Source organism: Fukomys damarensis, unplaced genomic scaffold (assembly GCF_012274545.1).
Source record: "Fukomys damarensis isolate Sample0158 unplaced genomic scaffold, DMR_v1.0_HiC HiC_scaffold_10, whole genome shotgun sequence".
In the NCBI taxonomy this organism is placed as follows: Eukaryota; Metazoa; Chordata; class Mammalia; order Rodentia; family Bathyergidae; genus Fukomys; species Fukomys damarensis.
In genome coordinates, this window is record NW_022900922.1 from 8,606,586 (window position 1) to 8,625,342 (window position 18,757).

General features: G+C 42.7%; 1 protein-coding gene across 1 annotated transcript in view; it reads left to right on the forward strand.

Annotated features, from left to right (window-relative positions):
• Dip2c (disco interacting protein 2 homolog C) overlaps positions 1–18,757 on the forward strand; it is a 304,786-nt gene that overhangs the window by 186,341 nt on the left and 99,688 nt on the right. Inside the window, exons 12-19 of the mRNA XM_033761773.1 lie at positions 1,475–1,566; positions 7,473–7,583; positions 15,241–15,364; positions 15,714–15,823; positions 16,288–16,390; positions 17,593–17,657; positions 18,386–18,479; positions 18,621–18,740. Of these exons, the coding sequence (XP_033617664.1) occupies positions 1,475–1,566; positions 7,473–7,583; positions 15,241–15,364; positions 15,714–15,823; positions 16,288–16,390; positions 17,593–17,657; positions 18,386–18,479; positions 18,621–18,740 (819 nt within the window). The remainder of the gene's footprint in view (positions 1–1,474; positions 1,567–7,472; positions 7,584–15,240; positions 15,365–15,713; positions 15,824–16,287; positions 16,391–17,592; positions 17,658–18,385; positions 18,480–18,620; positions 18,741–18,757) is intronic.

Consider the following 18,757-nt stretch of genomic DNA (forward strand, 5'->3'; position numbering starts at 1 on the left):
TTATATGTTAAGTGGAATTTTGCTTAAAATTGGGACCTCATTGAGATATTCAGTCTTCTCTTGATAAATCAGGATTGTTGGTACTTATTCCTCATCTTGATTCCAGGAACTTAAAATGAGTGGGTAAACGTTATCTCTCAGAAAGGATTCTGAAGATTTGCCCTGTTCCTGGGGCTGTGCTGTAGAGCCTTTCGACCACACAGCCTGTCAGCTCCTGCCCAGGTTATACACAGGGCAAAAGATAGCCAACATTACGTTTTTATTTATTATTTGCTGTCTGTCTCGCTCCTGAAGTTTTGTTTTATTTTTTATCTTTATTGCTTATTGGTTCTAGGTTTTTTTGTTTGTTTGTTTGTTTGCTACTGGGGATCAAACTCGGGTCCTTGCGCTCACAGGCAGGTGGTGGAACCACTTAGCTAAATCCCCAGCCCTTTATTGTTTATTGGTACATTTTAGGTGTACAGTACAGATACATTGATCATTGGGATCTCCTACCTTTGCATGACTTATCTTGGTTCTTGTTTTTCCCCATTCCCCAGCTCTCTCTTCAGCCCTCCACCCTTTCCTGTTTACAAAAACATTCCTTCCAGGTTTTTCCTTTTCACACAATTTTTCTTTTCCCTTTCCCTTACTCCTCCCACTCCCTCTACTCTTTTAGACCTTTTCTTCCTATTACACAATATCAATTATACATTTTGATCCTAATTTACACTTTGTTTTTCACACCAGAGAAACTGTTTGGTATTTACACATGTGTGATGTTGCTTAAGAGTATGTCTTCAATGTGTATCCACTTAGCTGTACATATCCCTAGTTTCTCATTCTTCATGGCTGAGTAGTACTCCATTTTATTTTTAAAAAACATATTTTTTATCCAGTTTCCAGTTGATGGGCAACTGGACTGTTTCCAAATTGTAGCTATTAGAAACTGCTGCTATAAACATGGGTGAGCACATATCACTGTGGTATGATTCTTTTAATTCTTTTGGGAAGACACCCAGCCCAGAGGAATAGCTGGGTCAGATGGGGCTTCTAATCCTAGTTGTTTAAAGTATCTCCATGTTGATTTCCACAGTGGTTGCACCAGTCCGCCCTCCCCCCCAAAATAGGAAGGGTTCCTATCTCTCCACAGCCCCACTAGCGTTTGTTATTGGTTGATTTCTTGATAGGAGCCATTCTTACTGGGGTGAGGTGGAATCACCCCAGTTTTTGACCCTTGAATATGAAGTTTTGTTTTCAAAACCTCTAATACTTATCAGTTGCTTTTATTTCCAGTTTCTAATCTTGCCAGCCTGTTGCCCTTTTTGGTGACAGTCCTCTCTTAGTTACTGGCAGACCCCATGTAATGGAAGCAAAGTAGATCCATATGCAGTAGACTTTCAGATGGGGAATACTCCTGAGATAAGTTTAGTTTGAACAGAACTGAAAATGCATGTGTAAATGGTAATTATATCTTTATACTTTGTTTTGATAGGCAAACTATGGACAAGAAGTATGAAGGTGGCTTACAACATTCTACATAAATTAGGTACAAAGCAAGAACCTATGGTGCGACCTGGAGACAGGGTATGTACTGCTTACATTGTTGGATCTGTAAATCGTGGCCTTCTATAGATAAGATACCTTCTGATTTAAAACCCCAGTGTTCAGCCCATTCTCCTGCTATTACTATGGTGTAAAGCTTTCTTCATGTTTGCTAAGAACCAGGAGCAATTACATACAAAATGTCATTTATTCTTCACAGCAACTTAGTGAGTCATGTAGTTTTTCTCTGATCTTATGCCCAAGGCCCTTCAGCCTAGAAGAGCTAAGTATCTTCCCAGGTGAAGGTGCGTGGCCGGCATTCAAACCCATTCTGTCAGCCTTTGTCACCCATGTTGTCAATCACTGTCATATATACAGTCTCCTAATTTGCAGTGCACTTGTATCACTGAACGGGGCAGGCAGGATAATTACATTTGAAATATGTTTTATATTACTGAGACAGACAATCCTGGAACCTAACCATCACTACAGTTTTTCCCCAGTGTTAAATTTCTTAATATATGCTCTTGCCTTCTGTTGGAAGACACATTTTCATTTTATTCTTAAAATAATCACGCAGATTACAGAGGACAGGTATTAGATTTTCATTCTAATGTTACACTTGAGAAAAACTTTACACCCCAATTTAGTCTTGGAACTTTATTATATAGAGTTGTTTTGTTGCCTTTAAATATGCTGCATTTTTTCCTTATTTATTTCTAGGTACTTTAGATGCCTTGATATACCTTAGGACTACTAATAAATTATATAAAAACATTACATAGGATGCCAGAACTCAACAAGAATGTGTGCTGTACTTAAGAGATATTGTGGCCGGGCGTGGTGGCACACACCTCTAATCCCAGCACTCTGGAGGCTGAGGCAGGAGGATCGCTGTGAGTTTGAGACCAGCCTGGGCTACATAGTGAGTTCCAGGTCAGTCTCAACTATATAGTGCGAACCTGTCTCAAACCACCCCCGCAAAAAAAGAGACGTTGTAAATACATCAGCCTGTTATGAAAGTTTTCAGAAGATTGCTACAGCTTCAGAATACTGTGGTGGACTATGGTTCTGTCCAATTTTTTATTGAATAAATTTAGTCTCTAGCTTTCACAAGTTTTAGGTGTAATACTTCCCAATTATAAAATTTACTACAAAGCCATGATCATCCCAATAGTGTGGTACTAGCCTGAAAACAGACTTAGAGACTTGTGGAACAGAAAATGAAATTACTTCAACAGGGTGCTGAAATATTCAGTGGGAAAGGAGTCTTTTCAGCAAACAGGACTGAGAAAATTGGATATTCTCGAGTATATGAGTGAAATGGACCCTCACCTAACACCATTTTTAAAATGTCAAATGGGGGCGAGGGATTTAGCTCAGTGGTTCTGGTGCCTGCCTCACAAGCGCAAGGACTGGAGTTCGATCCCCCATACCAAAAAAACAAAAACAAAAACTCAAGTGGACCAGATAACTAAAATATAAAGGCTAAAATGATATAGTGCTAAGAAGAAAATAGAGAAAAAGCATCATGATGTTGGATTCAGCAGTGATGATTTGGATAAGACAACAAAGGAAAGTCAATAAAAGAAACAATAGACAAGTTGGATTTGCTCAAAATTAAAAACTTCTGCGTACCAAAAGGCATTATTTAGAAAACAAAAAGGCAACCTACAAAGTGAGAGAAAATGTTTGCAAATCACGTTTGATAGGTTGGCATTCAGAATAAAGAATTGCTAGAATTGAACCACACTGGCAAGAATTCCAATTTAAAAAATGGAAATAGTCATTTTTATGTAGAAAACTTACTGAGTGTAAGCAAGTGAAAATATGCTCATCATTTCTGACTTGAGAATTCCAAATCAAAAATCACAGTAAGCTATCACCTCACATAAGAATGGATCTTTTCAGAACACAAAAGGTACCAAGTGTTGGGAAGGATGTGAGAAATTGAAATCCTAGTCCACTGCTGGCGGGAAGGTTAGAAGACAGTGGTTACTCAAAAACTATGTATGGAATTACCACTTGATCCATCAGTTCCACTTCTGGGTATAAACAAAATAATTGAAACAAGGTCTCGAACAGATACTTGTATATTTCTGTTAGTAGCATTATTAAGTGAAAAAAATGGAACCTTAATGTCTGTTGATTGGATGAGTGGATTATCCAATTATGGTGCTTACATTGAATGGAATATCATTTAGCTTTTAAAAGAATGGGATTTCCTTTCCATATGCTACATGGGTGAAACTTGAAGACATTAAGCTAAGGGGAATAATACAAGCACAAAAATTACAAATATTGTATGTGTCTATTTAAATGAAGTTGATTCTTAGAGACAGAAAATGGAGATTGCCACGGGATACATTGCAAATGATGCCTGCCTTTAAGCATCTTTCAGTATTAAAAAAGCACACATGGATAATTAGCTTTTGTATAAACTGGAAGGTAATCAAATATCATACCACACTTCTGTAATCCCAGCTATTTGGAAGGCTGAGGCAGGGGAATGAGTTTAAGCTCAGCCCTTGTCTCCAAAAATACATAAGTAACAAATTGAAAGTAATACAGGTTCCCCAAAGGTAGTGAAAGATACAGTTGAATTATTGAAAGTAAAAGAGGTTGTTTTCATTTTGGGGCATATGTAGGATCAGAGAAGTCTTCTCAGGGAGCAAAAAGTAAGTCTGTACCAGGAATAGTGTGAAGAGAAGGTCAGAAGGGAAAGTTTGTTTATACAAAGGGAAGAAGAGGGCGTTCATTTGGAGGGTAGAGCTGGGTACACAGAATCTTGGAAGGAAAATTTAGGAGGAAAATGGAAATCAATTTGATGTTAAAGGCTTTTGCACAATCAGGAGTGTGGGCTTTTGGCTCCTGATTTCTTGATGTGTGTGTGTGCGCGTGCGTGCTCTGGATAATAAGCTGCAGTAAAATAGCAAAGGCAGCATAGAGAAATGAATGAAAAGAAACTTTTCAAAGAAAAGAGTCATCTGTATGGTTTACAACTACAACAGGATCTGACTGATTCACATGTTACAGGAAAATAATAAAAATGATATTAAAACAAAATAATTTTGATTCTGAAATGTTCGTTTAGGTATTTGACCTTTTTCTGTCCATTATTTGTAATATTGTTGAGAGCATGCAGTAGTGTACAATTTTACATTCTGCTTTTATTCACTGTTCTTATAACATGACATTGAATCACATTTCAGTACAACTCTGCAAAGTTCTATTATACAGCCCTATCAGCACGATCTTTTAAATAGTGGTAAACTGGAGGGATTCTAAGTCCTGGATGAAATCAGTCTCCCTTGAGCAGATGCTCTGATGAGCGGGACAAGAGCCAGACCTGAATCTCTTCTTGGGAAGGGATTTCCGCAGGCTGGCTCTGGGAATGTCACTTACTTCTTTGTCTTCTTTGTCTCCTTCGTCTGCCCTTGAGGAGGAGGACTTCAGCTCCAGAATTAGTTTCCCGGGAAGAGTAACAAGCCTGTGTTTAAGTGTCCCTTTGTGAATGGGTACAACCATCAGTTGTGGGTGAAACTTTGTCTTGCGGATTTTTTGCTGTGGTTTGGTCAGCTTCCTCGAGCCTTTTGGTCACTTTCAGGGGAGGAAGTCATACAGCAGCGGTAACCTGCCAGCTTTGAATTGAACGCTGCTTGTTCGTTGGATCTGAAAAACATGCTGTCAGCACTCAGTCAAATGAAGGCAGAACACTTGTCGCTAACGCAAACCTCAAAGAGTTTTTAAAAGTCCTTGACTATGATTTGTATGCATAAATAAATCTTTTTATTCCTTCTCTAACCTTTCTAGTTGATAAAAACTGCAAGAAGATCATATGGAAATAACGTGATCATATAATTCCCAACTTTATTTACTTTTGTTTCCCTCAGCTGTTCTAGATCGCCTTCTTGCTAGAGTGACTGAATTTAAGATACAGCCCACTTCCTCCTCAGCTGCCATTTTAATCTTTGTGTGCCCCCCCGCTTAGATATTGCGATAGTAGAAGGCCCTGTTTGTACTGAAATTAATAACTTCTAATTAGAATATTCTTAAAGTAAATAATTGAAGTTCCAAAATGAGCTAGTGCAAAAATGATATGTGGATGCGAAATCGGGATTTATGTGCCTGTGCGAACATGGGTAACTTAATTGTCCGTAAGGAAGAATAACAGTAATGGCTGCAGCAACACGTGAGAGGAACTTCTTTTAAAATAAACGCAATGGGGATCCAGAAATAGGTTAGTCTGCTAAAACTGTATGACAGAGGAGGCTTTCTAACTCCCAAGAACAGCGAGCTTTACGTACGGTAGTGTGCATCAGGGTAACGAGAGCAAGGTGAACGTGTTTTAAATTGGCAGCCGTGAGGAACCTGACAACGTTTCGGTTCGTAGCAGCCTGTGCTGTCCTAAGATGTACTGCCCAGTAGAGTTGTAGCCATCTTAGTCTATACCTATTTTCTGTGTTGCTTTTATAGTGGTGAAATTGCCTAACAATGTATTTCTCAGAATTGCATGACCGTTAAATCCAAGTTAATTTTAAAGTTATGGGGAAATTAGATGAAATAAATGTAAAAGGGAATGTTGCCAAGCATATTTGAGAATCATTCAAATAATAGGGAACATACCAAAACACTGACAGGTAGGTAAGAGCAATGAAAAACTGTTGATATGAGAACTAAACAATTACACGGAGCAGTAATCATCCCTATACAGTACTGCTAAGGACTGTTAGGAAACACTGAGAAAGGTTACCGTTATTTGGTGCCAGTGTTATTTGCTGGTAATGTGTACTGTCCATACTTGTAAGACTCTTTGATTATTCTGAGATTGGTTAAGCTTGACAGAGTGGGGCTGGCTGGAAGCCATATGCAGGCGGTTACTCATTGAAAATTTGCAATAGTAGACGACTAAAATGTGTGCATATCCAAGATTAGTTAACTGCTGTTGCTACAACTACCAGGATCAATAATCTGCGTTGCTACTAGTAGTTAACACTCACAGATGCGTGCAGTGTGTCAGGTGTCACACTAAGCTCTTTACACGCATTCCTCTCATTTGAACTTTATCACAACACTAAGATACGGTTTCTAGCAATACTTTGGTTTTTCATGTGAGATAACTAAGGCTTACAGAGGCCAAACTTCACATCAAATCTCAGAAGTCAAAAGTGCCATGCGATCTTTATTGAGCTGTCTGGGTCTGGCTCTCAGACACTCAGCCCCGAGCCTACAGAGTAATTGTACAACCATTTAATTACAATTATGATGATGGTGTCAGACTATGAACAGCTGTTTGTAAAGCTCATTGGAAATAGTAAAAATTACTACATACACTATAATTTGATTTATGTAAAAGTATCAATTTGGAAGGTAATATGCAAAAATAAAGGTTTTTGTACTCTGGTAAGAGTATAATAAGTGGTGATTGTTACTGTCTTTCAAATAAAGTGGGAGGTATTAAATACCCATTACTAAAATACATTTTTTTATTCATTTATTTTATTGGTCCATTTTAGGTATACGATATGATGCCTGTCATCATGGGGACCTTGGTTCTTATTTTCTCCCCATTCCCCCGCCCTCCCTTCACCCCCTCCCTATTGACAAAGACTTTGTGTCCATTTTTTCCTTTTCTCATATTTATTCCTTTCCCCTACCCTTCCCACTTCCCTTGCCCTTTGGACCTTTTCTTCCTATTTCACAATTATCTGTTATATATTTTGAACCTTATTTACACTGTCAGTTTCTTACACCAGAGAAACTATTCTGGATTTACACATGTGCCCTATTTATTTCACTTAAGAGGATGACCTCCATAAAGTGCATTTTACATAGAGTCCTCCGTTTTTATTACAGCATCCTTCCTTCCTTAGAGTTTATTCCTGCCCTCTGAGGAGGGATAAATTCTGCCGTGAGGTCTTAGAAAGTCTATCTGGCCCTTCCTCCAGGTGGCGCTTGTGTTCCCTAACAATGACCCTGCTGCATTCATGGTTGCGTTCTATGGCTGCCTGCTGGCTGAAGTGGTCCCTGTGCCCATCGAAGTGCCGCTCACAAGAAAGGTAAGGGTGTGGCTTTCATCCATTATTTGAAGCAAGGGCAAGGCTGGGTGGCAAATGAGTGTTCTGTTGGGTAAGAATGTGCAGATACAGCTGAGCGTGGTGGTGCACGCCTCTAATCCCAGCTCTCTGGGAGGCTGAGGGAGGAGGATTGCAAGTTCAAGGCCAGTCCCGGAAACTTAGTGATGTAGCAATACCCTGTGTCAAAATTTTAAAAAGGCTGTGGATATAGCTTAGTGTGAAGGCCCTAGGTTTAATCTTCAGTACCATACGGGGAAATTGTTCAGACAACAGTTTCTAAAACCACTTTTCAACTCAACTGGATACAAGTCAAGATGCGCCAATGTGTTCTTGCTATTTCTGAGGCTCTTAGAAAGATTTTCATCAGTTATCCCTGTAGAGGGAACAGTTACACACACAGCATGACTTACCTGCAGAGTGTGTTTTTTCCCAGCAGTGGAGTGTAAGCATATGTGGTAGCAGAACACAGAGCTATTGTCAGTCAATAGAGAATGCTCAGCACAGTGACACATGGTGGCCCATGACTGTCATCTAGCACTCAGGAGGCTGAGGCAGGAGGATTGCAGGTTCGAGCTCTCTTTGGGCAGTTGAGTAATTTAGCAAAAACTGTTTTGAAATAAAAGGTATGGGATGTAGTACAAAGGCTCTTTGTCCAATCCCCAGTTCTGCAAAACAAGGGGAAGAAAAAGGGAAAAAATCACATTCCATGGTATCGGGTAAACTACAAAGTCAGAGAAATGATAGCGGTGTTTTTAATCTGTTTTTATTGGAAGAGGTGGCAATGGTTTTCATTCAGAAGCCTTGATGTTCTTATGTCCCAAGTTTACCTGGGGTTCATCAGATCTCGTTCTATAGTCAGGATAACTAAGCTTTATCTTACAGCTACCATCTAGTCTAGAGTAAAGAAACTAATCTTTCTTCAGGGCCTGCATGGGTAATGTGTTCATGTTTCAGACTTGGCTCTTTGTATGAGAAGCGGGCGAACATGGGGATCCTTTTTAATATGAGGAGGAAGGTTTGCCATTTTAATTCCTTATATACAAAGCCAAAGCATTCCCTGCTAGGTTCTGTAAGCGTGTGCAGATGTCAGGCAGGGCTGCGCCCACCCCAATTTCTGTAGGGGTTTGTACCAGCATTCCAGATGTTCAGTAGACACCCCATAAAATGCTTCCTAATTTTTCCAATTTCTGTGATCCACTATTAGAATAAGAGTAGAAAAATATGATTTATTTAGCATGACATTCATATCCTCCTAGCTGTTCTATCAGTCCTGTTACTGTCCCAATCTGAAATCTACAATCCTTATCTTCCAGACAGGTATTTCAGTGGTCAGAGGCTTTCTGGAAATAAAGGATCCTGCTCAGGGGTTAGAGCATGAGGCTCGCAATCTCCTGTGTTCTCTCAGCAGTGGTAAAGTGGATTTGGGTGGAACTTGTGGGCTAATAAGCCTGTGGGGCTGGTTCTCAGTCTGAGGCTCAGTACCTGGGCACGTAACATTTACCATCTGCATTGGTCACATTCCCACTGGGATGAAATACCGAATACCCACAACTTGAAGGAGGTGCAGTTTATTTTTGACTTAGTTTTTGTGTTTCAGCCCATGGTCGGCTGTCTGTAGGGCAGAAATGGCATGGTAGAAGGGGATGGTAGAGGAAAGTTGCTCACCTTAAAGCAGCCAGGAAGCAGAAGGCAGCAGCCCGGAAATACACCCTCCCAGGCCGCGTCCTCAGTGGTCTGCCCCCAGCTGGCCCTCACCTCCTGACAGTGCACTCAGCTGTGAATCCATGGATTTAATCCACTGTGAGGATGGCCCCCTTGATCTGGTTAACACCCAAGATCCTCACCTCTGGACATGTTAGATTTCTGCGGAGACATTTTGGAATTAAACCGTAGTACAGTCATTCGTAGTAACAATTACATATCTTTTTCTTGTAACATAGTTTAGATTGGTCTATTTTAAATGCATAGCCTGGCATCTTCCAAACCAGGGTAGTTTACGTAGAACAATCATTTGAATAAAGCAGATGGGGGCCTTCCAGGGAACATATGCATGTCGGTCTCTGATGGCAGGACTGCCCTACTGTTACCCAAAATATGAGACAGTTTCAAAACCACGAAGGCAGGCATGTAAAATTCTGAGGAGACACTGTCTGGGCCGTGAAGTGTTTCATTGTAATCCATTTTTAAGATGCTAGGTGATAACAAAAGTAAGGGCCTTTTGTGTCCTGTTTGTTAGGAATGTACGTGGTTCAACTGAAATGCATCAAACACCTTCCTAGCATATGGACTTGAAGGCATAGCAGTGAGGGAAGGCAAGGCGTTAATCGATCACGAGAAGAGTGACAGTTACTTTGTAACTGAGAGCCTTGTGTCCTAGAAGAGCGGTCATTGGGTTCGCTCTGTACACAGCAGGGTTGGCCTGGGATCATGGAACTTCTCATACAGCACTGTGTGGTCAGAAGGCTCTGGGGGAACACGGCAGAGGAGGGAAAGGCTAGGTGTGCGGCTGAGGCCTGTGATGTCTCAGTACGTGGGCAGGCGTGGAAGAGCCACCCACCCTGCAGCTCATTCTCCTCTCAGGATATGCAGTGACAGACCCCGCACAGTGGCTTTGATCTGAGTTAGCAAAGTACCTCAGAAAACGAGCTGTCTTTGAGGAAAGTGCCGGCTTTCTTCCTGTGCCCTTGCTTTGCCAGAATGTTTTCTGAGGAAAAACACAGCCCTGAGATGACTTTGCTTGCTGGTGACTTGCGCTGTGCAGAAGGTGTGGAGAATGGGCAGACTTCCAGGACACCTGGGAGCCTTTCCTAAAGCCAGCGAACCAGTCATATGTTGGGGTTCTAGGGGGCAAAGCTGGTGGGGTGATGGGTTGAACTGTGCAGTTCTAAAAGACGGCAAAACAGAACAGGTCCTCTGAGCCAGAGGGGTTAGGGACCACCAGGCCTGTCCTGCCGTCCCCAGGTTTCTGTTTCAACTCAAGCAGCCACAGAGTCGGTGGTACCTGAGGTATTCTGTCTGTGGTAAGCAGGTCTCTTTTGCAATCTGGAAATGATCCATTATTGCTCCTTAGAAATCAGAGCATTGTTGGGCTGGGGATTTAGCTCAGTGGTGTCGCTGCCTGCCTTGAAAGTGCAAGGTCCTGAGTTTGATTCCCAGTACGAAAAAAAAAAAAAAAAGATAGAAAGAAAGGAAATTAGAGCATTGTTTATTTGCATCAGTAAAGATTTGAAATGTCCAATTAAAGTAGAACCTCTGCCAGGCATGGTGGCTCATGCTTGTAATCCCAGCACTTTTGGAGGATGAGGCAGCAGAATGGCAAATTTGAGCCCAGGCTGGGCAATTTAGCAACTTAAAAGATCCTATGTCAAAATTTTTAAAAATTGAAATAATGCTGGGGATGTAGCTCATTTCAAAGACCCTCTGTTCAATCCTCAGTATAACAAATAGTAGTGGTATTAAGTGAGCCCTCTGAAAGAAGTGACGTAAATATCTTGGTGCATGTTTATGACTTTGTGTAAATGGTCAAGGTAGTATTTTGGTAAAGGAAATCTGCAGAACCAGGACCTTAGGAACCTGGAGCAGGAAGGAGGAAGTAGATCAGTTGAAGGGTGTGTGGGCAACCGGTGTGGCTGACAGCGGGGGTGACTTTCACCTCCTCCGTGATAGGCATGGGGTGGTTCTTATCCGTGTACACAAGCAATGGGTGCACAAGTATGTTGTGTGCCTGTGTGGTCTTGTATGTGCACTCAGGTCTTGGTGCTTGTTTACGTATGTGGTGTGTGTCACATGTGCATGTATGTGTATGAGATGTGATCAGAAGATAGGCTTAATGTTTAAAAAATTATTGATAAAAGACACATTGTCACTAAACTTCCTTAAAATATTCTCTCTCTCTTTTTTTTTTAACACATTCCATTATTTTGGCACTTTCTGAAGCCTTCTGGAAGTTATCTTTATAAAGTGAGATTTAAAAAAAAGTTGAGCTGCCCACTGCCGTCCAGTGGAATGGCAGGCTCCTGAAAGCAGTAGAGAGTCGTCATCCACCTTGTTAACCAGACCTGGCACCCTGCAACTTTTGGCTCTTCCCCAAAGTCAAGTAATCCTGGAAGGTGGTAACCATTTTGAATCAATTCAGGGCATCACGGAAGCCACAACAAAACAACCAGAGACCTTTAAAAAAGAGGACTTACTGAACTGCTTCAAGATGTGGGAAGAACAATGGAATTCGTGTGTTGGAAGTGAGGGGGAATATTTTGAGCAAAATTAATGTCATTGTGCCTTCTTTTACGGTACTAAATTTTAAAATTTAAACATTTGCTGTGTTTTTTGATCATGCCACATTTGCTCATGGTTGGGGGTACTTGGCTCGGTGTGTGAGTGTGTTGACAAGAAGGTTGGATTGGCTAACCACTGATAATTGCTGGTGCTGGATGATGGGCATATGAGATTTCTGTCTCCTCTGTATCTTCGTGTATCTCTGAAAATGTTCGTTATAAATAGTTAAAATTGAACAGCAAAATACATTGATTCCTAAGTTTATCTTATTACTGATGAGGAAATTGTTTTGCCGGTTTCCTTGTTCCACCTGGTTTCATTACCATAATTATCTTTCAACTTCTCCGTCTGCAGTATTTTGTGTTGATTCTGCAGAGTAACGGGTTTAAGGTTCAGCCCTCCATTACATTATTATCTAATATCTCCTGAGAACTAACAAACTATTGAGCCGGCAGTTTGAGTAGGCAAAGGATGATGTTGAATAAACACTGGTAGTTGCATGGTTGCAAAACCAAAATGAGTTCATGGGAGGCAACTTTTCATGAGTTCATGCTTCCTCTCTTAGAAAACCCTCATGTGGACGATTGGTGCTTTTTTGAGGAGCTTGGGCAGGAGTGGGGCGAGCGATAGTCCGCTGACATACCTGTACTGGTCTGTCTACTCCAGTGAGCGCTCAAGGATTTATTGCAAAAGAACCTGCCTGCAAGGAAGGGCCCAGAAAGGGGTGTAACCAGTTGACCCTTTATATGTTGGAGAAAGATTGAAAGAGAGAAGGGTTTGAGCTCAGGTTTGGTGTAATTTTTCTCCAACAGGCTAAACGAGTCATTGACAAGATTTTGTGTTAGAGGATTGGGCTTCCGCCATCCTTGGGGACAGTATTTCTGAGGAGGTAGTGGCCACACTGTATACACATGGCCACACTTCTCTGAGAGTATGACAGCGTCAGCCTGTGTGTGAGAAAGAAACTTCCTGCTAGGAATGTTCTTACTTTTAGGGAGAAAGCACATGGAAAGTGATGTCAAGGTTAGAGTGTGTGTCCTTGGAGGACTTTTTTCATTTTACTGTCTTCCTGAGACTAGGCGTATGATCCCAGCTTTGCCTCAGATCCAGCCAAAGGGAGGCAGCAAGGACCTTGCCAGGGACAGCACAGAGACCCTGTGATCATGGGAAGCCATTGCTGCTGGCCTGGAATGCAGCCTGGCATCCTGACCTCAAGGGCCTGTGCAGAGACTATGAGCACACAAAGAACTTACTTCCGTTTGGCTTTGAGGCCGATGTGCTCCGGCCGATGTCTCATACTGTGGTCTTTGCTGAGGGCTATGTGGGGAAGACTCCAGGCAGGGACTTGGTGTCAGGCATGGTAAGTGCTGCCCTGAGAGGGCTCCCCAGGGATGGGCACAGAGATCTTCCTGCCAGGGGCATCCAGGGAAGGACTTTCTGGAGGCAGAGGAGGAGCGGCTTCGAGTTCCACGTGTGCTGTCTGCAGCAGCATCCTCTCCTATCCATACAGTTTCTAGTCTCTTGTTTTTGGAGTCTTTTATGTACCTGAGTTTATTACATAAATTATCTACAGATGTAAGAAGACAAGATGCAAGGGATGGTGGACTTCTGGCCCCAAGATCACACTGGTTCATCTTATTGTCCACGTCTGTGTGCATGCCGTACACAGGTGTACTTCTGACCCAGCCATTCCCTGCTGGGAGACAGCTGTGGTGCCTGCCTCCTGACTCGGTGTGGTCTTCACACGTCAGGAGAAAGCTGCCCTCTGCTGCTGATGCCCACTGTGTCCCACCTGTCTCCTGCACCTCTGCAGAATGACAGCTTTGCTAATGTGATAATCAGAGTCACATTAGAGTACCTGATTACTGCTTTACCTGGCAGTGCATTACCAGAGGGCAAAGCACCAGAAGAGTGTTTCCAAAAGGGGGCCCACCCTCTCTGCTGAGGCTCAGACCTCCCTCCTTGCTGGGTACTATTGCTTTGTAAAAATTCTATGTAAAGAGATGTGCTCACATCATATTTAAATCTACACTGAGAAAAATGTGAACCAAACACCTAAAAGACGATAGCTTTGAAATTTTAATGCTGCTTAATTTGCTGCACAGGTGAAAACATCACCCTTTCTTTGGTCCATAGTTTTCTGGGGGCAAGACCTACCCCAGAAAAGTCTGCCAGCCAGGCCACTACCAGGCTGTGCTGGGCTCTCAGTGGGGTTTATGCAGAGCCGTCTGAGGAATGCAGAGCAACTCATGCTCTGCACTGTGTTTTAGTTCTGGGAATACCGACTGCTTTGGGGCTTTCATTTTATTTTGTAAACCAAACATGTATGAAGCAGCAGAGCTGGTATGACTGTGGGAATAAACTAATTGAGTTGAACTGACTAGGCTGCTTTCTGTGGGCAATAAAATTCCCACAGCTAGTAGTCCCTGTGGCTCCTGCAGCTAGGAGAGCCCCACCTGCGGTTTCTGCTCAGATGTGACAGTCCAGAACCAGTGCAGGGCAGCTCCCTAGACTTTGGTCTCTGGAGTTGAGGACCTGAAGCTATGACCCACTGCTTATTTCATTGATACGCAATGTGCTCAGAGTGGGAAGAGGTGGCCTGGGCTTCATTCCTGTGGTTGAAGATGGCTCTGCCTCATGCACCTACTCCATCCATTATATTAACTATGTCTCTAGTCTTTGGATATTTAAATGTTAGGCACTTGCTGTTAGTATGTTTAATACAAAATGATTTCGTGGACCCTTTCTGTTTTCCATAGTAATTAACTCTTACAACCATAGTTATACAGTTGAAGATTGAGAGCCAAATATAATTACAAACTTTTTTTTCTTTTCAGCACTGAGGATGGAACCCAGGTGCACTCTACTAATGAGCTGCATCACCAGCCCTTTTTATTTTGAGACAGGATCTCATACAGTTACCAAGATGGGCCTTGAACTTGCTATCTTCCTGCCTCAGCCTCCCTGGTGCAGGGATTACAGTGTACACCACCAAACCTGGCAATGCAATGGCAAACTTGTAATGAGACCAGACAAATGCCACTTTGCATACACTCTTTTCATTTGTCCTATGAAAGGAACCTGTGAAATGGCTGTTTTTTACCCTCATTTTACAGATGAGGAAACTGAGTCCAAGCAACCTAACTTGCTCAAGGTGGCATAGATGCAAGTGGCAAGGCTGGTGTTTGATCCCACATCTGCTGACCCCTAAGGCCCTTTCCAGAGTCTCTAGGTGTTCAGGAAAGGAAAAAGTCTTAGGAATGGTAGTTCACGTCGGCAGTATCTAAGGTTAGGCCGGATTTTTGCCAAGAGCAGAGCCGTATCTCAGCTTTTTAACTCTTCTCTCTTTGTTGCCCTCTCTCAGGATGCAGGGAGTCAGCAGATAGGTTTCTTGCTTGGAAGCTGTGGAGTTACTGTAGCCTTGACAAGTGACGCTTGCCACAAAGGGCTACCAAAAAGCCCAACAGGAGAGATCCCGCAGTTCAAAGGTATGCCAAAGAGCTGGTGAAAGCTCTCGAGCCTTCCAAGTTCTTTATGTTCTTTATAAGACCGCTCCTCATGCATGGGGAAGGCCTGTCAGCTCCAGAACACAGATTTGCTCACCTGTCAGCATCTCTGACAGCACACGTGGCTCCTCAGCTCTGGGTGGCGTGACGTAACTGCTGGTGGCTCAGGTGCTCTTTGGTTGATGTTGTCTTGGATTTGATGACAAAGAGAAACACCAGAGATTTCATCTAGCCTGTCATGGTGTTTGAAAGTATGTCACGTGAATGGAAAGAGGTCTCCAGGCTTTTCTAGGTTCTCCTTACTTAAAGGGATTTATCATTTATTCCCAAGGTTGGCCAAAGCTTCTATGGTTTGTCACAGAGTCCAAACACCTCTCTAAACCTCCTCGAGATTGGTTCCCTCACATTAAAGATGCAAATAACGACACTGCTTATATTGAGGTAAGTCACTGTCTCCTCCCACTTGGTCTAGGTGTGTACTTTGGGAATTGACATGTATTTCTCAACATAACATCAATGCCAGAAGAGAGAGACTCAAAGCATCTCAAATATCATGAGATGCCAGGCTTTTTGCATATCTGCAACCCCAGTATTCAAGGAGGCTGCAGGAGGATTGCACATTCAAGCCCAACCTGGGAAAATAGCAAGACTGTCTAAAAATGTAAAAAAGGGCTGGGCGTGTCGCTCCTTTCAAAGACCTTGAATTCAATCCCCCACCACTGTAAAGAAATAAAAAAAGAAAAGAAAATTAAATACTTTAAGAGGCTGATGTGAGGGGACCAAGACTTCGACAGAATGAGTTTTTCTTTTTCTTTTTCTTTTGGTACTGGGGATCGCACTCAGGACCTTGCACTTGCAATATCAGAGTGACTTTTGCATCATTCTCTCTCCTTTTCTCCTTCCAGTACAAGACATGTAAGGATGGAAGCGTGCTTGGTGTGACTGTAACAAGGATCGCACTGCTGACACACTGCCAGGCGCTCACACAGGCATGCAGTTACACAGAAGGTGTGACCCAAACCTAGACCCCCAGGCACCTTGGTTCTCTGAGATCCTCTGTAGACTGGGATGCATGATGCAGAGCTGCCCTGTGTTTCCCACTAGGAACTGTGGAAGTAGTTCAGTGTGTTACTCAACTAAATGGAACTTAATTGCTGATCCAGCCTGTTGTCTGTATTGTCATAACAGCACCGCCGGACTGGCTGGCTTAAATCACAGACACAGTCCTGAGACTGGAAGTCCACAGCCAGAGGCTGGCAGAGGTGGTGCCTGGTGTGGTTTTCCTTCCAGGTCATCAGTGGCACCCTCCGTCCATCTTCACCCTGCCTTTTCTTTGTACCCAGAAAAGAGGCTGCTCCCCTCCTCTTACAAGGATGCCAGTTACAGTACCACTCTTAGGATCTTTTGGATATTAATTATCTTCTTAAAGGCCTTATCGCCCCACGTAGCCATGTGGGGATTTAGCACTTTGTGCTATGGACTTGAGGTGCATAATTTAGCCCATAATGTTTAATTCCTTGGACATTCATTCCTAGCTGTACATAAATATATCCCTGAAAGCTCAAATTCCCATGCTTGATCCCACTGCTACCCACTGAATGAGACTCTGTAGGGGTGGATTTTCTAGGCTCCACTATGTAGGCTTCCATGGTGAGGAAAACTGGTACTGATGATTTCCTCCCCAGTGGCAGGCAAAGAAGTGAGCAGAAGTAACCATGGTAACAACTGTCAGTTGGACCTAGAGAAGGAAGGGTTAAAACAGATGCCTCTGCACCCTCTGGCTTGTCACCGCATATTCCTGTGCAGGGGCACAAACACAAGAGGCCCTCCTTTCTAAAGGCCTGACCCAAAATGATCCTTTAAATATTCTTCTCTCCCTGTCACTTGCCCCATTGTCCCGGCCCCACCTTTGAAGACTTTTGGTCAAGCATCATAGACCCAGGCGTTGCCTAAAATGGCCTCACTCTTTCTCATGCAAGCTGACAGCAAGGCATACTTCCCTTTCTGGGAGAGATGCAGGAGGAAAATGATAAGAATTGTTTTTGAAAAACAAAGTAGCAGGGAGAGGAGGGGGAAAATAAATAAGTAAAGGATCTGTTTTTAAGACATGGTATGCATAGTGCAGTGAAATGGTAGCCTTTCAAATCCATGATCGCCTCTTGAGGTAGTGGTAGGTTTTCACTGCAGTCTCATGCCTCTCTCTTACACAGCGGAAACCATTGTGAATGTGCTAGACTTCAAGAAGGACGTCGGGCTGTGGCACGGCATCCTGACGGTAAGTGAGCCCCACCTGTCTTGCTGTGTGTCTGCCTTAGGCACATGTGTTCGGGGTCAGCACTCCAGTTTTGGTTTGTATATGGACTGGCGTTGGTACGTCCCTTCATCTCAGGAAGAAGAAAATCTTTGTCAGGGGCCCTAGGTTGATGACTCTGGTAGCTTTCAACAGCGCAAGTTGCTTTCCGTGGCCACTTGATGCTTTTCCGTGCATCAAGGTTAGAGTTATAGGAATAGCCTTCTGACCACTCACGTGACATTCCCTTTCTTCCTCCTCTTTTGGCTTTTGAGATTTTACAGCAATGTTATTAATGTTTTATTCCTGCTTGGGTCACTGTGCTCTACATCACATCTGGCTGGGATGTTCTTATTTTTCTTTCTGTGAATCAATGCTTATGAATATTTAGGGGATCTGCCATGCTGTTATTCCACAAGGGGGAAAGGATTTCCACAAACTTGCCTTTGAAGATAAAAGTTCTGCATAGGATTGTAGACAGATATTTGTCTTATGATTCGTGGTGCCATTTGAATAAGGGACGACAGTGGTAGCATAGAGAAGTCACCTTATTTAAGGCATTTTGGATACTTACATGGAGCATAACCATTTATGATATCCCTGTGTCTTTTACAGATCCTGGTAATTTTTACTCTTCTTTTTCTTCACTCTTGAGATCTCATTTAATATTAAAGCTGCCTTACCTCCTGTGTGTATGTGTTTATGGGTTTCAGAGCGTCATGAACATGATGCATGTGATCAGCATTCCTTACTCACTGATGAAGGTGAACCCCCTTTCTTGGATCCAGAAAGTCTGCCAGTACAAAGGTTGGTCCCTCCTGCGGCTCATTTGTATATTTGTGACAAATGAAGATGGTTTACCCACTCCGCATGAATCACGATTACCTCTCCTTTTCAGTATTGGACAGTTTGATGGTGACATATGTTAACTTCTGCTTTTCTTTGTAGCAAAGGTGGCTTGCGTCAAATCAAGGGATATGCATTGGGCATTGGTAGCACACAGAGATCAAAGAGATGTCAACCTATCCTCTCTCCGCATGTTAATAGTGGCTGATGGAGCAAATCCCTGTAAGTGACAAGTCCAA